We start from the raw sequence: 25,171 nt of genomic DNA, 5'->3' as shown, positions 1-25,171 counted from the left end.
CCTCTGGCTAATTTTCATATTTTCAGTGGAGATGGGGTTTCTCCATGTTGGCCAGGCTGGTCTCGAACTCCTGACCTCAAGTGATCCACCCATTTCAGCCTCCCAAAGTGCTGGTATAACAGGCATGAGCCATCATGCCCAACCTTGGACAGTTTACCTCTTGATGCAGATGTAATAATCATCCTTTACCTGGGGAGTTATGGTATTAACATCTGAGGGCCTTCAACACACATCTGTTTTCCTCCTTGAGTGAGAGAATAAGGGGAATTAGATTCCGGGGGTTCATAAAGGGATGAGAGGAGATGAATAACAATGAGGAGAGGGCCAGGCGCCGTGGCTCACGCCTGTAATCCCAGCACTTTGGGAGGCCAAGACGGGCGGATCACGAGGTCAGGAGATGGAGACCATCCTGGCTAACATGGTAAAACCCCGTCTCTACTAAAAATATAAAAAATTAGCTGGGCATGGTGGTGGGCGCCTGTAGTCCCAGCTACTCGGGAAGCTGAGGCAGGAGAATTGCTTGAACACAGGAGGCGGAGGTTGAAGTGAGCCGAGACCGTGCTATTGCACTCCAGCCTAGGCGACAGAGTGAGACTCCGTCTTAAAAAAAAAAAAAAAAAGAATGAGGAGAGGTCGGAATCAAAGGAGGAGGGAGTCAGAGATAAAGAGCTTCATGTCTGAAATTATGGAGAAACAGTAAGGTCTAGGGGTGGCCTGACCACTGGGAAGCTGAGTTGTAGCACTGCCCACAGGCACTTAGGGGACAAAGGGGGTTTACTTCTGTAGGACCACTGTGCCAGTGAAAAGCAGAAGGTTAATAGTGAGAGCAGGAGATAGTGGCTCAGGTAAGTGTTGAGTAGTAGAAAACACCAAGCTAGGGCAACAGTGTAAGAAACTGGTGGAAACAGAAGTAGGGAAACTCCTGCTTCTCTTTTCCCAGCCGTGTAGTGGAGGGGACAACTAACACTTTTTGCTCTTACTACTTTCTTCCACTTGCAGAGGGGATGGAAATTCAGGTACTGATAGGATGCAGTCTGTGCTTTCACCAAAGTCTGTTTTGAATGCAATTGCCCAAATAATAAAAAGAAGAGAAAAGAAAACCACTTCCTCCAGCTATTTACTGACATATAAATGTTGTTCTTGGAATCTTGGAATTCCCCAAAGGGAGAAAAATATCAGCACTGTGTTTTCAAGTTGACTTATGGTAAATAGACCATAAAAGAGGCTAATAATACCTGTAGATCTTCAGATTCCACAGATGGGACATGAGGGGAGACATACAACACACACACACAAATCACTCTACAAATTAGGATCATGAAGTTTTCCATTTTCTCATTCATTCATTCATTCATTCATTCATTCATTCATTCATTCATTCCATGATTATTATATGGATATTGCCTTTGTGTCAGAAACTGTACTTGGGTTAGGGGATGAAATAGACCCAGTCCCTGCCCTGAGAGCAACATATAATAAACAAGTGAACAAAGAAGTAAACTTACATCTCTAACTTGTGAGTGCCATGAAGAAAACAATGGGCAGAGAACAATAAGTGGAGAGGAGCACCCTCTGACAGAGGCCAGCCAAATCTTCGGGTGGGAGGATTGAGTTGAATTTAATGAATGAGAAGGAGGCAGCCATGCAAGGAGCCTGGAGAAGAGAAGAATTTCCTTTCCTCTCCCCTCCCCTTCCCTCCCCTCTCCTCCCCTCTCCTCCCCTCCCCTTCCCTTTCTGTTCCCTTCCCTTTCCCTTCCTTCCCCTTCCCTTCCCTCCCCTTCCCTCCCCTCCCCTCCCCTCCCCTTCCCTTCCCTTCCCTTTTTTCCCTTTCTTAAAACCAGTGCTATTTTCTATTCCAAAGCAGAGAACAGAAAATAGCACTAGGTTTAAGAATAGAAATTCCAAGGCAATGGCCAATATTTTCTAGTTTTCTTCACATTTTCCCATGGGTGTAACTTTGTGACCTCCTCAAGTATTTCTGCTTTGGTCAAGAGCCACTTTATACTGTATCAGGGCCCTACTGGTAGCACAGAGCCATTCTGGATGTTAAATGCTAATCAAATCAGATTAGAATTAAGTAAAAATGTGGCAGCTAGGAGGAGTTACGGGAATGTGAGTATGAATTTTAAAGCTGTGTTACTGTTTTGCAAACATGTAGCAGTCAAGTGTGGATTTTAGCATCTGTATGCTGGTCAGCATCTTGATTCTGAATCTGGCAAGCGACAACCAATACCTTGTGACAGAAAAGTTTCTTAAGGGCCTTCTGCATAAAGAAAAACAAACTTCATAGGATGACTGTCTGTCCATTTTGGCATCTCTGAGAGAATGAATATAATCACTAATTGTAGCACAACTTCAGAACAGTTTCTGATCAGTTCTCACTGAATGCCATTCACCAGTAACTTTTCCATTTTGTTTTGTTTTGTTTTGTTTTTTGTTTTTGACAGGGTCTTACTCTGTTGCCCAGGCTGAAGTGCAGTGGTGTGATTTCAGCTCATTGCAGCATTTGCCTCCTGGGTTCAAGTGCTCCTCCTGACTCAATCCCCAGAATAGCTAGGACTACGGGTGGGTGGGCACACACCATCACTACCAGCTATATATTTTTTTTCTGTAGAGACAGGGTTTCACGATGTTGCCCAGGCTGATCTCGAAGCAATCCACCTGCCTCAGCCTCCCAAAGTGCTGGGATTACAGACATGAGCCGTTATGCCTGGCCCCACTTTCCTTTAGGGAGTTTTTGTCTTTTTAATTTATTTTGAAATAGTTTGAGATTTATAGAAAAGCTGCAAACACAGCACAAAGAGTTCCCATATAACCCCACTCAGTTTCTTACATTATTGACGTTTACATTGTAGTGATACATTTGTCATACCAAGGAACCAGCATTGGTACATGCTGTTAACTAGGCTTCCCCTGGATTTCACCAGCTTTTCCATTAATGTTCTCTTTCTGCCCCAGGATCCTATCCAGGGTACCACATTACATTTAATCATCGCACCTCCCCCGCCTCCTCCGCTCTGTGACAGTTCCTCAGTCTTTCCTTGTTTATCATGACATTGACAGTCTTTAGGAGTACTAGCCCCGCAATCTGTAGACCTTTGCCTGATTTGAGTTTGTCTGATATTTTCTCATGGTTACACTGGGGTTATGGGTTTAGAGGAAGAAGAATATCACAGAGGCTAACTGTCCTCACCACATCCTATTCAGGGAACATGATATCAATATGACATCACGGCTGATGTTAAACTAGCTCACTTGGTTAAGCTAGTGGTGATTGCCAGGTTACCATTTTTTTCTTTAAGGAGTTTTAAAAAAATAAGTTTAAATCATAGAAATAATAAAAAAAGTCTTCTCCTTGTAAAAAGTTGAAACATTACTGAAAATTTAAATTCTCTTTTAACTAATCCGTGCTGCCTATCCTGCTCCCCATTCCACCTCCTTAGAGGCAAACACTGTTACTGCTTTGAGCCTTTTCAATGCATTTACATCCATACATATGTCCCTGTAAAATATATATAGGATAAGTTTGCACTTGAGGTTTTTATATAAATGATATATCATACTATATGAATATCTTTCTGCAACGTGCTTTTTTCACCCAACAATATGTCTTGGAGATCTGCTGTTCTTTTCAATGGCTGAGTTGTATTTTATTGTATCCTACAGATTACACCCCAGCTAGGCCTTTGTAGATCCTCTGGAACCTGTAATTGTTAGATCAAGTTACTCATGTTCACAAAAAAAGCACGTTTATTAAAATGGCTGTGTATAGACATTACACACTACTATTGACAATTGTATTTTCAAAAATACAGTTTAAATTGATCACTGTTTTTTTAACCTCATGGAGTAGTAAAGCAACAGAAAACACCACATCCAGGTTGCAGTGTCAGGGGGCAGTGTTAGAGCCCTTCCTTTGCCTCTTCCCACTGACCACACCAAGGAGGGAAGGAAAGAGCCATCATGTTTTTCTGTCTGCTACTGCTCCCCTGCATTTCCAGAGGTAATGTGATATAGTGAGAAGAAGGTGTGCTCGCACAGAAACGGTGGTGTAGACAGTAGCTCCGATGTGCAACACATTCAGCAAAACACAAAACACCCTTTTCCTGGTTCTTCTCATCAAATTCAATAAAACGTTTACTTAAAAAAATTTCTGATGACAATAGTGGCATGTGTTTAACATGGACAACTTGGGAAACATAGAAAAATACAAGAAAGAAAACTAAAATCACCCCTTATTGTACCATCCAGAATAACAACAGTATTATTAATATTTGGTATATATCCTTCTAGTCTTTGTTTCAGTGGATAAACCCATGTAAGCAGCAGAGATGTTCTGGGTGTGGGGAATACTGCACAGACTTACTTTTCCTACCTACCTTCCACTCCATTTCCCCTGCGAACTTCCCAGAAGAAAATGAGATTTGCAATCAGTGGAAATCTCAGAACTGTCTAAGCGCATGAACTTGGTCATGCTGACAAAGAGCCACAGGCAGTAAAGGTCAGCAGATTTCCACACCCAGGCCAGGAGAATGAATGCAGACGGGGTTGCCCTGCTGCTTACCTGCATGTACTGTCTCCAGTACGCTTAGGGTCTATGCTTCTGGACTTGATATATCTTAAGCAGTTTCCTTTTGTGGGATGTTGTTGGTCCCTTTTCCTGGAGGATGCTGGGTGCTCTCCTTTTCCTGCTCCAGCTGATCTGTGCTCCCTTCCTTTTTTTCCAGGCCACCTGCAGGTCCAGCAGTACTTTTGTGGTTTGTTCAGTCGGTCCTTCAAACATCTTCCACTGTAACTTGATGTCACTTTCTGTCCTGTCCTATGTAATTCTGGGTAATTTTAGAAGCAGCTGAAAGTATCACAATCCCATCAGAGAAAGGATGTGGCTCATAGCCTTCCTTCTGGGACCACATCAAGCAGTGCTGAATGGCAACCTGAGAGCACTATAGGCCAGGAGGCAAAAGGCTCCACTGAACCCCTCTCACCCCAAATTCATAGGAATGGTCAAAATTCAGCTACCCTCAGAGTATATGCTTTCCTATAGATTTTTAAAAACATAACAGAGATGTTCTTTACTTTGGAATGACGATCTTTCCGTTTTAACGAACAGGAATGCACCATGTCACCTCACAGGGTCTTTTCCAGTCCTAGGGTTGTGGGATGTTTACCTAGAAATACACAGATGTGTACACTAAGCTGGAAGCCAAGTCTACCTACAGGCGGAATGGACAATCACTTAACGCTACTCAATTGGACAACTTTCTATCTCACCCACTTTTCCTAATATTCCTGTCAACATTTTCCTTCCCCACTTCCTGTCAAAAGCCTGGTAGTCTATCTTTAGAGTCTTGGGGACTGTATTAGGTAAAATTAAGTTTGGCTGTTGGTGATGGTAAAATCATATGACAGAGGATTAAAGGAGGTGGAAATTTTGCTCTCTGTCCCTCATATGAACGTTTCAGGGCAGGATGTACAGAGCTGGTGTGATAGCTTTGCACCATGGAACCCTCAGGGCTCTCAGCCCTGTCTGTCTTGGAGTTCTAACAAATATGGCTCTACATTTGAGATCAACACCCAGCCTGAGACAGAACTCCATCTGTCACATTCATGCTCTAAGTAGCAGGATGGAGAAGGGATGAAGAAGCTGCCTCTACTAGAAATTCTTGGAAGCTGCAACATGGCCCTTTACTCCCAGTCCATTGTCATGTAGCTACACCTAGCTGCAAGAGAGGCTTGGAAATGTTGTCTTTATCTGGGTGGTCAGGTGGCAAGATAAATATTCAATAACTAGAAAAAGAGGAAAATGGCTATTGGGGAACAACTAGCAGTTTCTGTGATAAGGGTCCGTTGGAATTCCAAGAACCAACTATTAGAATATAACCCTGAAAGGGGATTTCCAAGCTCAGTCATTACCACTCAGTACTTTTGTGGGGATTGGTGCCACTATGAAAGTGCACACTTTATGAGATTGGGGTGTATGCCCAGGGACAGGCAGAGATGGCAGCTAAGAAGAGGCTTCCCAGAGGGTGAGGGGCAGGATGTTAGACCAGCATTACCTTCCTCACAGCGTTACTTGGGGCTGGGGTGCATGACCACATCCCTCTCAGCATCAAGGAAGATGACTGTGGAAATAAGTGTAAACCTTGAATACTGTGAGAGATCCTACAGGACTACTGAAGTTCATAACAGGAGAGAACTGGCATCTTGAGCACCTATTAGGTGCCGGGCACTAAGCTGGAGGTTTTATGTACATTCTGTCATTTAACTCTCACAACACCTTATCATTTTCCATTATCATGCCATTGTACAAATGTGGAAACAGGCTCATGACTGTAAATGACTGAACCATATAGCTAATACGTAGAAAGAGGCTTTATCCATTGAGCTCTCAGTACAGAATAAGACTAGATTAGAGAGGCTCAGAGGTGCCAAATGTATACATGCTTGTATCAATTTTTTATAAAGTGAATTACATAAAAGACAGGGAGGTAGATGGCTATTATTTAAAAGCTGTGACTACTTTCATGAAACAAAGATTAGTTTAGTAAAAACAATGACCTCCCTAATTTATTATAGAAATTTAGATGTCAGGTTGAATATGTCAGCTTGAAGTAGATCAAGCCGCTCTTCTACTTACTTATCTAAATATGCTTTGGATTATGAGGTTTTCTTTTGCAATGACCTGACTGTGATTTTGTTAATAATAATGCAAATGTTTATGTAATTTGATTAATGCTAATTTTTTGATAGAATAAAAATATGAAGGATGATGACCTCTCCATGAAACAAAATGGAAATGATCTATCAGAAGTAAATCTCAGCCAACATGCTAATGGGCCTCTCAAGCAGATACAAGAGACAGGGTAAAGTAAATCATATTATTAGTGACTCAAAAAAGTGGATTAAAACACTGTGCGGGAAACAGAGTGACTGATTAATATGTAGTTTACATGTTAACTCAAAAAGTCAGAATGAAATATGAAGTCAGAATGAAAGCAAGACTTTTAAAACAGGTCAGACAACTAAACTAATGCTTCACCCTATGACTGTGTTTTTAATGAGAGTAATTTCTAAGAGAAACTTGTCTTTACATATATATATAGGGAGTAATTATTTCCCCTCAGTACATTTATAAAATGAAGCTATCATGAAACACCCTTAAATTAAATAAAATGACTTTAGTTTTGTGCATGTAATTTTTGGCATCACTTCGAGGTGAAATGGATTTATGATATCTCTCCTGCCTGCTAAAGGTACAACTATGCAATGACCCTACAACTGCTGGGCTTGGATGACGGCACTGAGCCCAGTGATAGGAATCCCGTCCTGATGAGAGGGGCCTACTTGTCTTTTCTGTATCTGCGCCACCTTCGAATCAGAGAACTGAAGGTATGTGGATGGCAGGCATCAGAAATGCCTGGTTGTCTAGCAAAGAGGATTTTCTGCTATTCCAATAGCAAATGCCATTTTATGCTTTTGCCCTTTGTTCCTTTTTTTTTTTTTTTTTAACTTGGAATCAGCCCCTTTCCAGGGTGGTGTGTTCCTTTCTCCACAGTAGGGTTGACCTGACATCAAGTTGTATTCTGTAGGGTGAACTAGGCGAAGGGCAGGGACCTGACTCTGTTCTTTCTTTGTTTCAGCCCATCTGCTTAGGAATTCTGAATTATTTCAGATCTGTTGAGCGAACCCTGACAATCAACACTTGGGGCCTTACTTTGGTTTCAGGGAAACTGGTCCCCACCATGGAAGATAGTTCCTGGGTAAATATGGCAAAAGGAGGTCTGGGCACCTTGCAGGGCCTGGGCGCTCACCACTGTGTCCATGAGACGCCTGCTGAGCACAAGGTGAGCTGTTGTGCTGAGGTTTTTTCTTCCTTGATTATCCTGCCTCCCAAAGCCACCCTCTAGATAAGACCTGGAATCAGTTAACATGATGTAGTAACAGATGGGGGGTTCTTAGGGAAGAGGCCTTTTAATCATAATAAAACACAAGGTCTGCTTAAGAGCAATTCACAGGCAGAGAGTGCCCTAAAGCAGCTTGGAGGCCACACTGGGAAGGAAGAAATAGAGCATGAGAGGCCCTTCTGTTACCCTGGCCTGAGAACTTTACATCCTTACAGAGACACTCTTAGAAGACCCCCCCCCCCCCCCCCCCCCCCCCCCCAAAATACCTTTTTTTACCTTTTTTGCCTCTTTTCTGTTTTCAAAAACAAAAAAAAAAAAAAAAAAAAAAAAAAGACTGAAAACAGAGGTAGAAAAACATCAGACAGAACTGAACAATAAAGAAATATTTTATCCCTCTAAACACCTGCTTGCCACTTAGTGCTTTTGGTGTTTCTAGAACAGTTTTTTCTACGAAGTCTATAAAATTTCAATCCTGCCTAACAAAAGGCCAATAAGACAAAATTCATATTAACTCCCTTTCTTTGGGAATAAAGTTGAGAATGCTTACATTTTATTGGACTATTGTAGACACTCTTGTAATATTTTAATCTCAATTTCTAGAGAGTTTATTCCTGAAGATAGAGTTTAATATGAATTTTATCTTCTTAAAAATGCTAGATTGACAAAGGTGAAAAATAAAATCTACTTAGCTCCAAAACAAGTCATTTTCTAAGCTAGTGTGACCTCTGACTTATGCCTGTTGTGTCTATAAGTGTGAAATCTTACTGTTAAGTGTTGTTCATATGCACACAGTCTAGAGCAGCACTGGCCAGCAGAAATATAATGCAAGCCACATACATTATTTAAAATGTTCTAGTAGCTACATTTTAAAAAGTACAAAGAAACATGAAATTTTAAATAATATAATCTGTTTAGCCCAATGTCTATATTATTTCTACATATAATCAATATTAATAAATCATTGAGTGATCATACATTTTTTGTACTAAGTCTTTAAAATCTGGTGTATATTTTATATACAGATAGCACATGTTAACTCAGACAAGCCACATTTCAAGGGCTTAACAGCTGTTGGCTAGAGGCCACATGTACTGAACAATTCAGCTTCAGATATTGGGAATTTTTTTTTTATTTTCCTGTCCCAGTGGCTTAGAGTCCTACCTTCACTCAATCTTCAGGACACCCTTCTCCTTTGGGTCTCCTGCCCTAACAAGCACCCACCAACTCCTACTCCCGCATGACACACAGACTTCCTCTCAGGTCTTCCCTTACCCCTCTGTCCTCCTGCTTGGGTTGTAACTCATCAAGCCCAATTAGTTTGGTCCTCAGTGGAACTAGAGAGGTGAGTTAAGATATTTTTAATACCAACATGCTACAAAACAAACACATCTTTCTCTTACTAATATTGATCCAGCCACAGCTGTGGTATGTTATTATGCTAATGGATATTTTTGAAAATGTTCTTACCAAAGAGGCCTCTCTCAGTCTCTCTCTTCTGGGTTTGGGTAGGATATAGAAATAAAGGAGGAGAAGACAGGCAAATACTGTCCTGCCATACTCATTATAGGAGGAACTTCTCAGGGTAATGCATTTTATTTATATATATTTTTTGAGATGGAATTTCACTCTTGTTGCCCAGGCTGGAGTGCAGTGGCGCAGTCTCAGCTCACTGCAACCTCCGACTCCTGTGTTCCAGCGATTCTCCTGCCTCAGCCTCCTGAGTAGCTGGGATTACGGGCGCCCACCCCCACACCCAGCTAATTTTTGTATTTTTAGTAGAGACAGGGTTTCACCATGTTGACAGGCTGCTCTTGAATACCCGACCTCAGGTGATCCGCCCACCTTGGCCTCCCAAAGTGCTGGGATTACAAGTGTGAGCCACTGTGCCTGGCCTTCATGCAATATTTCTTTCCTATGCTCTCATAAATACAAGAAAAACAGTGCCTATTTTTGTTCTTAACAGCTCCCAGCTGCTATTACTTCCATATGAGGCACTCAAGGAAGTGGCCTTCTGTCTGTCTTTAATGGGACCACGTGGTTTAGCTGCACCCCATGGGTGTGGCCTTGTCAGTATTTACACCAGGATATCCAGCTCTGGACAGTGTGATTCTTTCCCACAGAGGGGATGGGAGGCACAGATGTTAATATGTTGGATTGAACTCACCAGGCCCAGGGTTGAGGCTGCTGAGAGCAAACCACTGGGCTTACCAGACCTCAGGAAGGCTCCTAAAATGGAGACCCCTTTTCTTGGGCCCAGTGAATTTGATCCCATGCCGAAAGTCTTAGGCTAGTATTAACGAATGTTCACTCAACAAGAATGCCAGAAAACAAAGGCACCTACCATCTGTCTTGGACACTTTGCCATTCTGTGAGCCTACTTAAAGGCATGTGGCAGAGCGAAAGAGCCTCAGAATGAGAGCCAGCAGCCTTTAGCGGGCTGGGGACCTTGATTATGTCTTCTCAGGCATGGAGGCCTGATACCCTGTGGCACGTTCAGGATCTGCCAGGACTTGACGTGCTGGTAGCAGAGGCTGTTGTGAGGAAGTGGTGGGAGATAAGGTGGCAGAAAAGTGGGCCCGATCATGAAGGGTTAGGCTCTCCTTAGGATGGGGGACTAATTCCAAGGTTGGTAGGGGAACCGAGAATTTTTTTTTTTCTTGAGACAGAGTCTCACTCTGTCACCCAGGCTGGAGTGCAGTGGCATGATCTCAGCTCACTGCAACCTCCACTTCCTGTGTTCAAGCGATTCTCGTGCCTCAGCCTGCCAAGTAGCTGAGACTACACACCATGCCTGGCTAATTTTTGTACTTTCAGTAGGGATGGAGTTTTATCATCTTGGCCAAGCTGGTCTAGAATTCCTGACCTAAAGTGATCCGCCTGCCTTGGCCTCCCAAAGTGCTGTGATTGCAGGCATGAGCCACCATGCCCAGCCCAGAGAATTCTTTTAAATGGGAGAATGGCTCTTTTCATTGGCTTGTAAATTTCCAGAGGATCTTTGCGCATATATAATCACATTTATTCCCTTGGTTGTAGTCCTTCGTGAGTTTCCTGTTTGTCACAAGACAAAGTCCAGGCTCCTTGGTAAAGCTGACAATGTTGGGCACAGTCTGGCTGCTGCTAACCTCTCAGACCTCATTTCTCTTCATTGTGCCTATATGTCTGCCCTTAGGGAGCTGGGCCTAGATCTCCCCTGAATGGACAGAGCTATCCTTACCTCTGGGCTCCTCTGTCCCTCACCTCCTCTTTCCTTGGTAAATGTGTACTCTTATCCAGAGTCTGCTCAAGTATCACCTCTCTGGGCCTTCCTTGACATCTCAATGCAGAGCTAAGTGCTTCTCGCCATGACTTTGTCTACTTCCATTATAGCACTGAGCACATTGCTGTGCTTGACTGTTGGCCTGTTTGTTCCCACAGGCTGTGAGCCCATCACTCATCTATTCATTCCACAAATATTCTGACCAATAAATATACTAGGCACTGTTCCAGGCACTGGGGATTTAGCAGTGAACAAAATGGGCACAAATCCTGCCATCATGAGACTTATTTCATGAAGAAATACAGACATTAAATAAATAAGTAACGTATATAGAACGTTCAATGATTTAGCACCAAAGCTTCCATAGACTTCCAGAACAAATCTGGATGTATTTTAAAGGTGCAGCTAGCATGATTTCCAGATAGAGAAGTCAAATTTGATTCCAAAGCTTTGGCCTTTCCATTTGGAAGTTTAGAGTTGCCATCAACTGAGATTTGGTTGAAGCAGATTTGTTGGGAAGATCCAGATCTCAGTACAGTACATGGAAAGTTTGAGATGCTTAACAAGATGTTCAGGTGGCAAAAGGTAGTAGAGAGCTGGATATATATCTTTCACATTGCAGGTATCAAGTGTTTATTTGATAAAAGAAAAGTTCTGCCTGTAACAGAATGGTAGGATGCTTACAAAAAGACCATGTACATGAAAGTGCTTTGCAAAGTTATCATGTTGAAACGCAGAACAATTAGCTGTGATAATAATAATATATTCTACAGACTAGAAAGAAAGGTAGAGTAGAAAATATATTTGATTTTCTTTTTAAAAGATTATAGCCAATAGATTGAGTCATTCACCCAACAAATTTTGATGGGATTCTTAGGCTGAACTATTATTATCCAAAATTAATGCAAGATGATTTAGAAAAAGGTAAACTAGTCAGAGAAGTATTGTCTATATTGCCAAAAGTTCTAAAATTCACATTAACAAGTGATGGCAGAAGCCACTAGGGTGAAAGGAATGAATGATGGACCACCAATTTTCCTATAGTTACTATATTCAGCAAATAGTTATCTTGGCATCAGTTAATTTTCAAACTAAAAACATATGAATCATTGCAAAGGTCATATTATTTCTTACCCAAACAGATAATTATTGCCCTCTTCCTTCTGCCACTCCTCCAAACATAATATTGAAGCATCGACTCTCTAAACCACAAAACCATTAGAGGGAGGGTCTTCCACATGACTGTGGAAAAAATGAAAATAAACAGGAAATAAAGAACATTATAGTAACTGAGCCATAACCCTGCATGAGGCAATTTGGTCATCTGGTCTTTAAAGTGTATCTCCTGTGGCACAAGTATGTATTTCAGAGACACAGAACTAAGGGAGGAAGAGAGCGAATTATGGCAGAAAGAGAAAGAATATGTATGCCTATATAAAGGGTTGGGACAATGGGATGTAGATGAGAAGAGTGGAAAAATGTCTGCTAATATAGATGATAGCATTAAAGTTGGCATCTTGACAATACTATTGCTTTTCATCAGCTTCAGAACTTAATCCAATTGCCATTGCCTGAAAGTCTTATAAAATTCTTCTGTACAAGAACTTTGGGAAAGGTCTTTTCCAACAAAGTGAATGAAGTCTAACATGTTAAGTTGTTTCTTTTTTCCTCAAAAGCAAGCTCATTTTACATAACAAGAGACAGAAGTTAAATGCTAATAGAAGCCAACATGGTAATTTATATATCTTAGCTGTTTAATTTTTTTATGGAACATGTCATTTTCTCAGCATGTTTTCTATTTTCCACTGATACCAATCATTTTGTAAGAAATCATAATTTCAGGTTGGATGCAGTGGCTTACGCTTGTAATCTCAGCACTTTGGGAGACTGAGGCAGGTGGATCACTTGAGGTCAGGAGTTCATGACCAGCCTGACCAACATGGTGAAACTCTGTCTCTACCAAAACTACAAAAAATTAAGCAGGCATGGTGGCGCATGCCTGTAATACTAGTTATTCAGAAGGCTGAGGCAGAATAGCTTGAACCCAGGAGACGGAGATTGCAGTGAGCCAAGGTTGCACCTCTGCACTCCAGCCTGGGTAACAGAATGAGACTCCATTTAAAAAAAAAAAAAGAAGATGATAATTTCATTTTTGGAATTCTAGTCAAAGGAAGCTATTAATTATTAAAAAGTTGTGCCAGGCGCGATGACTCACGCCTGTAATCCCAGCACTTTGGGAGGCCGAGGCGGGCGGATCATGAGGTCAGGAGATCGAGACCATCCTGGCCAACATGGTGAAACCCCGCCTCTACTAAAAATACAAAGATTAGCTGGGCATGGTGGTGCCGTGTGCCTGTAATGCCGCATGCCTGTAATTAGCTGGGCATGGTGGTGCCGCGTGCCTGGTGGTGCCGCGTGCCAGCTACTTGGGAGGCTGAGGCAGGAGAATTGCTTGAACCCAGGAGGCGGAGGTTGTTGTGAGTCGAGATTGTGCCACAGCCCTCCAGCCTGGTGACAGAGTGAGACTCCGACTCAAAAACAAACAAACAACAACAACAAAAAAACAAAATTGTGTGTTTAAAGCATAGCAAAATCAAAGCAAAATGAAAAACGCTGCTAGAGGAATGATGAACTATTAAGTATCCTTTTGATGAAATATTATGAACTATAACTATTATTTAGAAATGTTCACATTTACTTATTAGAAGGTTTCTATGTTTCTGCTTGAATGGTTAAGAAACAGCACATAAAAACTAATTATACAGTCACAGAAGTGAAGGGACCCGAAGAGCGGCCCCATCTACCTTTCTAATATTGGCAATTAACCATCTAAGCAGACGATAATCTATCCTGTTTGTTAAGATTCCAGGAGTGTTCCTGTAGTTGTACTATAGGCAATGCCACATACACAAAACAATTGATAGGTCTTTGGAGAGCCAGGATATGATTTTTTAAAATTTATAGCTAAATGGATTCTATACAACTGATTACTTAGCAAAGTTTTTATAAGAGTTAATAGATGTAAGATGAAAGATTAGGAGCCAGTGATTTCAAAGCTTAAATGACTCATGAGTAACAACTAAGAAAACCAGATTGTTTTTCTTAAAATATAAAAATATACTACATATATATTTAAAAACAGAAAATAGGCCAGGCGCTGTGGCTCACACCTGTAATCCCAGCACTTTGGGAGGCTGAGGCGGGCAGATCACCTGAGGTCAGGAGTTCGAGACCAGCGTGGCCAACATGGTGAAACCCCATCTCTACAAAAAAGACAAAAATTAGCTGGGCATAGTGGCATGTGTCCTGTGGTCCCAGCTACTCTAAAGGCTGAGGCAGGAGAATCGCTTGAACCAGGGAGTTAGAAGTTGCAGCAGCCGAGATTGCGCAACTGCACTCCAGCCTGGTGACAGAGCAAGACTCATCTAACAACAACAAAAAAAAAAAACCCCCAGAAAATAACAAATGTTGGTGAGGATGTGGAAAAACTGGAACCCTTTTGCACTGTTGGTAGAAATGTTAAGTGGTGTAAGTACTATGAAAAACAGTATGCAGATTCCTCAAACATTTAAAACAGAATTACTGTATTATCCAGAAATTTTACTTCTGGCTATATACTCAAAATAATTGGAAGCAGGGGTTCAAAATGATATTTGTACACCTATATTTATAGCAGCATTACCCATAATAGCCAAAATGTGGAAGCAACTCAAGTGTCTATCAACAGATGAAACAAGATATGGTAGTTTCATAGTTATTATGGAATATAATTCAGCCTGAAACCGGAAGGAAATTCTGCCACATGCTGTAATATGTATGAATCTTGATGGGATTATGCTAAGTAAAATAGGCCAGTCACAAAAGGACATTACATGAGATACCTGGAGTAGTCAAATTCTGAGACAGAAAGTAGAACGGTGGTTGCCAGGGGCTCGGAGGATGGGAAAATGGGGAATTCTTGTCTGGTACAGATTTTTAGTTTTGCAAGATGAAAATAATTCTGGAGATGCGTAGTGATGGTTGCACAACAACGTGAATGTACTTAATGTCACTAAATTGTACATGAAAAAATAAGATGGTAAATTTTATGTTATGTGTATTTTACAATAATAAGAATAGATAGATAGATCTATAGATAGTAGAGAGAGAGAGAGAGAGAGATGATAGATATCTAGGCCAGTGTTTTTTAACCTCTTTTCCATGACGGCTTCCCCAACAAATAGCCTTTTTCAACTGTTTTTCCCTACTCTCCTCTTACGAAGAAATGTTAACACCAGAGATATGCCATAGATTTGCTTATGTGCAATGTGTGTATCTGTGCTTTATATATATAAAGAATAAGATGATTTTTGTCCTCCAAGAACAACTTTCCACCTGAGTATTATCCCCCCACATAGAATGTATGTATTAGGCTGTGGTGACATGAGATCAGAATCTACGAAGGCAAAACACAGGATTTTTGACGGGCATATGTTAAAAACACAAGTAGAGATTACAAATCATAGAGTCAAAGAAACCTATATGCACAAATATAAAAACCATTCATACATTCTTTTATTTAACAGATAGACACCTACTATGTATTAGGCCCTGTACTAGGTGGTGACCAAAAATAGACATGTTCCTTACCCTTACAGTACTTTGCAACCCAGTGGGTGAGACAAATATTGGTCAAAAATCACACAAATAATGTAAAACAGGGACATCAATTTCCTCAAAAGAGAGACTGAGAGCTCCTTGGTACTATAGGGAGGCTGGGCAGGAGGGTTTCCAAGGAAGTGATGATTGAGCTGAGGTTGGAAAATGGAAAGTCTTTAATTAGGTAAAAAGGAGAGGGAGACCTTTCCACAGAGTGGGGACAGCCTGTGCAAAGGACCTGTGGCCAGAAGGAGCATAGCACCCATAAGAAACCAAAAGACAGGAGTAGTTGGGGCACAGACACAAGGTGGAAGGTGATGCACAATGGAACTTAACTCTGAGTTTCTCAGTCTTGGCACTACTGATATTTGGGGCCTGATAATTCTTTGCTGTGAGAAGCTCTCCTGTCCATTATAGGATATTTAGCAGCATCCCTGGCCTCTACCCAGATGCCAGCAGTGCCTCCCACTAAGTCATGACAACCAGAAGTATCTCCAGACACGGCCAAATGTCCTCTGGGGGGCAAAATCACTCTCAGCTGAAAAACACTGGACTAGAGAGATACACATGGGCCAGATTATATGGCCCTGTTAAGGAGTTTTGCTCTATTCTGTGGCCCATGGGAAGCCTCTTAGGGATATAAAAGGGGGAAGGGGGAATGACACAATCAGAATTGCATTTGTAAAAGTTCCCCAGCCAGCAGTGAGTAAAATGGAGAGGAGGGAAAGCCCAGGCCAGAGGAGTCACGCATAGACCATTTAAGAGGCTAGGCCAGTTTAGAAGCTCCTAGGCTAGTCCTCATGACATATAATAGCTTGGACTAGAGTAGTGGGTAGTGGAGATGGGAAGAAGTGAAATGGGAAAGTTCCCTGATTTCCCCTTGTAGAATGTGCAGCAGGGATGTGGCTCACCTGTTCAATGGCCCTGCAGCTCAAACGCCAAGGAGTAGCATGCAGACGGGCAGGTGCAGAGGCCAGGGCAAGTGCTTTGTGCTCTCAGCCCCACGTAGTGTCTAGCAGTGGGTGCCGGCAACCCCAGTGTTACAAAGCCCTTTCAGCTTTGCTGTCTGCAGATGGCTTGAGTGCTAATCAGCTCAATGAACCCTCTGCCTTTTCACAAGGGCAGGGGGCAAGTGTGACAGCCTTCTGTATCCCAAGCTCTTGCCCAGTGTCCCAGAAGAATCGGATCTCATGCGGCCTCAAAGGATGAGTGCAAGGTTTTACTGAGTGGTGGAGGTGGCTCTCAGTGACATGGATGGGGAGCCAGAAGGTGGAGGGGTGGGGGAGATAATTTTCCCCTGGAGTTCAGCTGTTTTCAGCAGAACTCCTCTGGACATTCAGAGGCCTCTTCCCTCCTTCTCTGTCGTGCTGCCCTGCTGCTCTCTGCTGCTCTGCATCGCTCTCTGCCTCTCTCTACTGCTCTGTTCTCTGCTCCTGGGCACACACACAACATTCAGCTTCTTGTGTGTGTGCCCGCTAAGGTCTCAGGTTTATATGGGCAAAGGATAGTGGGCCAGAGTGGTCTTCGAAATGCAACATTCGGGCACAAAAACAGGAGTACCTGTTCTCACTTAGGTCTGAGGGCATAGGCCCAAGGGTGGAGCCCTCACCCTTCTCTACTCAGCACTTCCCTGCCCCACCTCCTATATCAGAAGTGGATGAATTTGAGAGACAGGAAGTAAAACTAACAGAACTTGGTGATAGATTGGACAAGTAGGGTGAAGCAGAAAGAGATGTCATGAATGATTCATGCTAGAGGAAGTGGATGGGTGGTAGTGCTATTTAGTAAAATCGGCTACAGATAGCTTGGGTTTGCGGGAAGAAGATTTAATGATTTGATCATTGTTAAAATTGAGTGGGCTTTGAGATGCTCAGGAGCAGTTTCCAAATAGGTAATTGGATGTGCAGGTCTGGAGCTCTAGGGGGTCTGGATTGGAGGCATAAACTGGGGGAGCAAATGGTCTAAAGGTGGTAATCTCAGCTATGAAAGTGTCTGCCACCTCCTAGGGAAGGAACAGAGGAGGAAAAGAGGAGGTCCCAGGAGGTGGCTTGAGAGTGGCCATCATTTAATGACTTGGTAGAGAAAAATAAATACACTTCACAGTGTCAGACAGAATGACCGGAAACTAGGCAAAATTAGGGAAAACGTGGAGTCCCAGATGCCCAGAGAAGAGAGTGAGTCAAGAATCAGGAAGCGCTAAATTGTATCAGATGCTCCTGAGAGATTACATAAGATGATGAAAGAAAGTTTGTTGCATGTAGAGCAATGGTCATTGTTGGTCTTAGCGAGGGTGGTTTGGGTGGCTTGGTGGAGCCAAGGGCCAGATGGCAATGGGTTGAAGAGTGGGAGGTGAAGAAATGGAAATGGAGAGTGTAGATAACATCTTGGGAGACTGGACAGTGAGGGGGAGGAGAGCCACACAGTGGAACCTGGGAAGGGTGTGAGGAAGTTTCACAATGAGAGGGACGTGCGCACATTTCAGTGTCGAGAGTCCAGAGGAGAGGAGTGGGATATCCACGAAGGAGCAGGGATGTGCTGAGGTGGGAGGCAGTGGTCCTAGAGAAGGGGGGCAACACTGTCCTCCACTGTGCAGAGGAAGCAGGAGGGGAGAGGTGTGAGCCCTGGTCGGGGGCGGCCAGGAGAAGTGCACGGAGAAGCTCCTGTTGGGAGTAAGAGGAGACTACGCCTGTGAGGGAGGGAGTTCCGAGGCTTGAGGAGTGTGGAAAAGTTTGAAATTGTGAGAAAATTATTATTATTATTTTTGAGATGGAGTCTCGCTCTGTGGCCCAGGCTGGAGTGCAGTGGCCAGATCTCAGCTCACTGCAAGCTCCGCCTCCCAGGTTCACGCCATTCTCCTGCCTCAGCCTCCCGAGTAGCTGGGACTACAGGCGCCTGCCACCTCGCCCGGCTAGTTTTTTGTATTTTTTTTTTAGTAGAGACGGGGTTTCACCGTGTTAGCCAGGATGGTCTCGATCTCCTGACCTCGTGATCCGCCCATCTCGGCCTCCCAAAGTGCTGGGATTACAGGCTTGAGCCACCGCACCCGGCCGAGAAAATTATTATTAAAATAATGATTCTCAGGGAACAGCAGATACTCAGTTTTCTAAGAAAAATAACATTATAATTGAAACACTTCTTACTTGTATTAGATTCCTAGGATTGTCAAAACAAAGTACCACAAACTGCATGGCTCACAATGACAGAAATTTATTCTCTCACAGTCTGGAGCCACAGACCTTGAACCTTCAGAGAAAGCACGGTCCTGCTGATCTAAAATCCAGGTGTCAGCAGGACCGTGCTTTCTCTGAAGGTTCTAGAGGCAATACTTCCTTGCCTCTTTCAGCTCCTGGTAGTTGCTGGCAACCCTTGGCAATCCTTGGCATTCCTTGACTCACCCTAGTCTCTACCTCCATCTTCACATGACCTTCTCCCCCATGTGTCTGTCTCCAAATTTCATAAGGATCCCAGTCTTGAAGTAGGGCCCACCCTAATCCAGTATGACCTCATCTTAACTTGATTACATCTGCAAAGACCCTATTTTCAAGTAAGTTCTCATTCACAGGTTCCAGGTAGACATGAATTTTGGGGGACACTATTTGACTTAGTACATTACTAAGCCACGAAACTGTGCTAATACAGTTTAGAAGTACTTACAGAATTAAAAATATTTTTAACCTAACGTTTAAGGATTCCAAGTGCCTTACACTTACAGAGTCACATACTCCTGACAGCTAACGTAGTCTGTAGTGTGTCCACAGTCTCCATGTTACGGATGAGGAAACGGAGGCTGGGAATAGCTGAATGACCTGCCCAGGATGAGATCCTGGCAGAACCAGAACCTGAACCCAGGCATTCTGACTCCAGAGATCACTCTAGGCTCTATTCCCTACCTTTCTCCAGTTGCTACTGAATTTATCAGAAAAACAAACTAATCAGCTAGTTATCCACCTCAGGAACTACCTCTTCCTGCCAACTTTCTTTGTTAATATATGTTTTCTGCATACAGCTTTTTATACATTCAGAATATTTACAGCTTCATACTGGCAGCCCACTGTGTGGGAGCAGAAACCTGCTGCTTGTCCATGTGGGATGGCAAAATATAGCTCTCCCTTTTCCAGTAACATCTGGGCTTGGCTTTCTTTCTCCAGGTCCACGGCATCCAATTCATGGAGTTCTCGGAAGTGGAGAACCAGGATGACTACTACAGCACAGAAGCTGGCTGTATCCACACCCAGGACCAGCAAGGGGTGCATGTCATGTATGAGGAAGCCTTGAGTGATCTCAAGGAACTAGAGGCAGAGTTGCTGCTTGTGGCTAGCCATTACATTGAGAAAGAAAGGGGTGAGAAGTCAGATTAAAAAAAAAAAAAAATCAACTGCCCAAATAAGCAAAAAACACCAAGGGCTTCTTTTTAATGCTCTCCACCCCAAAATATAAACACATATCCAATAGTATCTGAAACTGCAATAAGCACACACTACCCCCACCCCTAAAATGCATTCACTTGAGAAGAGAAACAGTTGTTTCCAGCTCAAGCCCCGCTTCTGATAGAGATGGTAACTACTGTTTCAGGGCTGGATTGTAATTCTTGCTGTGGTTCAGACTCTGCTTGTTGAGCAGGGGCATTTCTTTCCTTTTCTTTCTTTCTTTTTTGTTGTTGTTGTTGCAGCAGGAAGTTTCCTTTATAATGGCGAATTTGATGATACACAGTTCTAGCATAGGGCCTCAGTCACTGGGCCCCAGGAGGCAGTAAGCAGCAGGGCTGAGAGGGACGACCCGCTCCAGAGCTCATGTCACACTGATATGCGCGCCAGGAATGGCCACCCCTGTACTCCTGAAGTTCAACCCACCCACCAGTTCAGTCAAGAATTATGCTTTTAATTCTTCATGTTTGGCCAGTGAAGATCAAATCTACCATGATGACAGGATTTCAGTACAACAGGCTCTTTCCAGTCGCAACAGACAGAGATGTCCAGGCTCTTGATACGAAACAAAAATTCCTTTGACTTCTCTTGCAAGGACCAAAGAGATAAATGTTTTCTTTATGATCTGTTGAAATGTTTACATAGACTTAAAAAAACAACTAACAGTCATTCTGTGCTCTGGTTCCCCAGAAGGTTTCTCATGATCTCCCCTTCGATAACTAGAGGGCTTGTGTGCCAGGGGACAAAGAATTAAGACACTTTAAGCAATAAAAATCCTAGTGTAACACTCAGAGGCAGATCGTGAGCTTGAGGGGCAGGAGGGGTGGGAGGCAGGTGCTCCGATTGAGTAGCAGGGTGCAGCCTTCTGGGAAAGCCCAGGGGAGACAGAAACGTCAAGGAGCAGGAAGCCCTGCAAGGGAAGGCCCAGTTTCTTCCTTGCTCTCCTGAGGTACAAGGGACAGCACGGCCCCTGCATTTTCACTTCTCAGGGCCGAAGACCTGACCTCTGACCCTCTACCCACTCTGATGACCTGCACGCTAAATTGGGTGGTCTCTGACTAAAACAGGCTTAAGCCAAGATTTGGGATTTTACTCCTAGGAGCATTTCCAAGTCACCCACTGGGTGGAGGGGATGAGGTGCAGGACCTTGAAGAAAGGAAAATAAGCAAGTGAAACAAATGACTTTTCTAAGTGGTAGACCTTGAGGAAACTGCATTTAGCAGCAGAGACAGCCCTGGGTTCCTAACAGGAAACCATCAGGATACAGGAACATCTGGCTAGGAAAATGCCAGACAAGCCCCAGAGGAAGAAATCGTTACTCAGGGTAATCAAGTAACCCATAACCTGTATTTTCTCTTCCTTTTGGCATCACTCAAATTGATTCAATTTTAGAAATAGATGATGTAAGAATATTCTTTTGGGATACTATGACAGCATTGGAATTACATCTGCGAAGAGCTTAGAATTTCTAGACACATTGCAATACCTAAAGGGAAACTTAATCAGGGTTTGTGCTATTTTGTAATATGTGTAGACTGTAATTAAAGATAATTCACATTCATATTGTTACAAAATGCTGCCCAAAGAAAGTCTGACAACTAACTTTTCAGATCCCAGACAGAATTAATTTGATGTAGGATTGAATTAATTGTCCTATCTTTGCCATTGGTATCTGAATCATAGGACACAATGATGGCATCCAACATTCCAGGGTATTTAATTTCAGCTCTTAGCTTTTATCTTTACTGGTTATCCTACATACTAATGCACCATTTGGTCCATATTAATTTATAATAGCATGAACTATTTCTAGCTGCTAAAAATTTAATTGGACTGAGACACTTAGTCAGTAGTGTCTACACTGACACTTTAACCACATGGCATCTTTCTTTCAATTGAGCTGGTAAATGTATAGTCATCTATTGTGGAATGATTTCCCAACTGTTGCTATGGAAGTTCTTGATCATCTTTCTCTTGTTTAGTACCCATCAGATATGTGATAATTATTGAACTCAAATTTCAGCACATGAAAGTATCTTATCTTTGAATATTTAATTCTGAAATACAATAGTTAAAATTTTAAAGTAACAATAATACTAGTAGTGAAAAGTAGCATTAACAAAGTTAAAAAAATCAGCTGCATAATGAAAATTACCTTCATTGATTTAAGTTAGTAATTAACATAATTAAAGAATATCTTGGAAACGTTTCGCAATGATGGAAATAGCAAGTCAAACTGAGTTTGTTGTTAAACCACAGGGATTTGTTTTTAGAGAAGGAGAAATGTATACCTTGCCTTTAAATTGTGGGTTTGAAGACATTTTAGCATAGATTTCTTGTTAACTAAATTTTTTATTTTATTTCTAAGATTAGTCTTTAAAATTGAATTTTAAAAACAAAAACAAAAGCTCCTGTTGACTTAGAAGTAACAAGTATGAACTCAGGCTTCGTCCCAGAGACTGGTTCAGCATTTCTGTTTCTGAGGTGGAGCTGATAATCCAAGGCGCACATTTCTAATTGGAACAGGTTTCTTGGAAGACCTGTCTCTAAACATTCTCACCCTCTTTTCTCCCAGGTCACAAAGTGGGCAGCCAGCCAAAGAGTGGCCAGGACTGGGGATGGGCCCATGCAGGTGTGGACAGATTTGCTGTGCTGTATGACACATGGACTTGGGAAGCAGCTCTTCTGGAAAACAAGCGCCAGGTATTCTTGCCTAGGAGACAAAATGTCTGCTAAAAAACCATTCTTACAAAATCCAGTCTTTTTTCTGTTTTTGTTTTTGTAAAACCCAGTTAGACTTTTAGAAAAGTTCTCAATCAAGAGAATAATTATTTTATTTAAATAATCTTGGCCAGTTGTAAGGATGTAATAAATTTTATTTTCTTTACTGAGGTTCATCACAAAAAACAAAATGTGAAAGATACTTCTTTATCTTGCAGGTATTATTTGTTACAGGACTGTATAATTCCTTCTTATAATATGTATGCTTTTAGTGAGAATGAATGATGATTTCATTCATGCTCATTGTGCAGTCATAGGGACAATGATCACTTTGCTAATTACAGACAAATTGACCTGATCATGGCCTGTAGAAGCATATGCCACATGTGGGTAGGTGAAAGCATTGGATAGGGTGCTGAGTGCAATGTTACGGGGGTGAGTTTAAAGCAATGAAACAGCAGGTTACTAAATCATCACTGTGTCACAGATGGTTCATATCCCAATAATGAATGAAACACTGCAGGTTTACTGTTCTTCATTTGTGCCCTTAGCATGGATTATCAGCCCTTCTAATAATCACCAATTGTTAGGCATTTACTTATCAAATATGAAGTATTTACTCCGCCAGGGACTGTTCCAGGCATTCAGGGACATAGATAACTAAGTGAAAATGATCTTTATCTTTAAGGAATTTATCATCTACAAAAGTTGATTCAATCTCCAAGCAAAAATTATAACCTAGTTACTAACAGTTTATAATTGAGTACATTCATGAGTCATGGGGACTCTGCAGAGATATTTGTCCTGGTGGAGGGGAGCACTGTCCGGTGTAAGAAGTGCTAGAAAGCCTTTCCAGAGGAAGAGATATTTAATCTTGATACTAAAACGTGAGTAAGATGTTGTCTGGCAGGGAAGAAAAGATTCTTAAGCAGACAAAACAGCATTAGAATGTCTGGGGAATGTAAATGGGAAGGACCAGCTTGGGGGATTTTATTTTGAGAAATAAAATCCTACCTTCTTGGAGGATGGTAGGAAGACTGTTATGGCTGGGATGTAAAGGCATGATGGGTGGCAACAAGCCACTCATGTGTTTTGGGTGCAGCCTATAAAGGACCTGCTAATTGTATTATTTTAGAGTTCATCTTATAAACAAAGAAGAGCCACTGGTGAGTTTCCATAGAGAGAAATATGATCATAGCTGTGTTTTTAACAGCTACCTTGGGTATAAGTGAGAGAATGGATTGGAATAGAGCGCCCCTGAGAGAAGAAGTGCAGTTATTGCAACAGTGACCTGAAAAATTAGGAGGAAGCATACAATGACAACAGAAGAATAGAAAGGCAGAGAGGCGGTGAGACTAGGAAGGCGGAACAGACCTGAGAATACTTTGTAGAAGTGGAAATGGTGGGATTGGAAGACTGGATCTGGAAGTTGGGGCAAGAAAGTCAAGATGGAATTGAAACAACTTCCTGAGGGTTAGGGAGGAGGCTATTAACTGGAACTGAACCCAGGAGGAGGAAGAGTGTCTTTAGAGGGGAAAATGACCTTGGACCTAGAACAACAAGGCATTTGAGGGGGTTTGCTGAAACTCAGGTGTGAATGTTTTGTGGGGAGCTATAGGTCTAAAGCTCAGGAACAGGTATAAGCTGAGGTATGAATATGGAGGTTGAACCACAATGATGAATCAAAACAACTGGGAGAAACTAGAGATACCTGAAATACAGCCCTAAGTAATATACCTACATATTTTTTTTTCTTTTTGAGATAGATCTCGCTCTGTCACCGAGGCTGGAGTGCAGTGGCACCATCTCAGCTCACGGAACCTCTGCCTCCCAGGTTCGGGCGATTCTCATGCCTCAGCCTCCTGAGTAACTGGGATTACAGGTGCACACCACCATGCCCAGCTAATGTTTTGTATTTTTAGTAGAGACAGGGTTTCACCATTTTGGCCAGGCTGGTCTCAAACTCCTGACCTCAAGTGATCCACCTGCCTTGGCCTCCCAAAGTGCTGAGATTACGGGCATGAGCCACCGCACCCAGCCCCTGAGTAATATACCTACGTTTAAGGGGCAGGTCATGAAACAAGAAGCAGTAAAACTAAATAGACCAGAGAAACAAGGAAGAAATGAGTTTTAATTAGGAGGGGATGGTTACTTGTGGAGTTCCGTGAAACGTCAAGAAAGGAACTCCTAAAAACCAAGCAGCTTGGTCAGATGGTCACTGGCAGCAT

At 42.4% G+C, this 25,171-nt stretch overlaps 1 protein-coding gene across 1 annotated transcript in view; it reads left to right on the top strand.

Moving 5' to 3' along the window:
• Positions 1-16,894: 16,894 nt before the first annotated feature.
• The window catches only part of LOC111538465, a 31,097-nt gene continuing 22,820 nt past the window's right edge, over positions 16,895-25,171 (top strand). The window contains 3 exon segments of the mRNA XM_023205839.2: positions 16,895-17,014; positions 19,947-20,139; positions 22,798-22,925. Coding sequence (XP_023061607.2) covers positions 16,895-17,014; positions 19,947-20,139; positions 22,798-22,925 — 441 coding nt within the window.

This window comes from Piliocolobus tephrosceles, chromosome 5 (assembly GCF_002776525.5).
Source record: "Piliocolobus tephrosceles isolate RC106 chromosome 5, ASM277652v3, whole genome shotgun sequence".
NCBI classification, from domain to species: Eukaryota; Metazoa; Chordata; class Mammalia; order Primates; family Cercopithecidae; genus Piliocolobus; species Piliocolobus tephrosceles.
The sequence above is the reverse complement of the archived record's forward strand: the minus strand, read 5'-3'. Positions and strand labels throughout refer to the sequence as shown.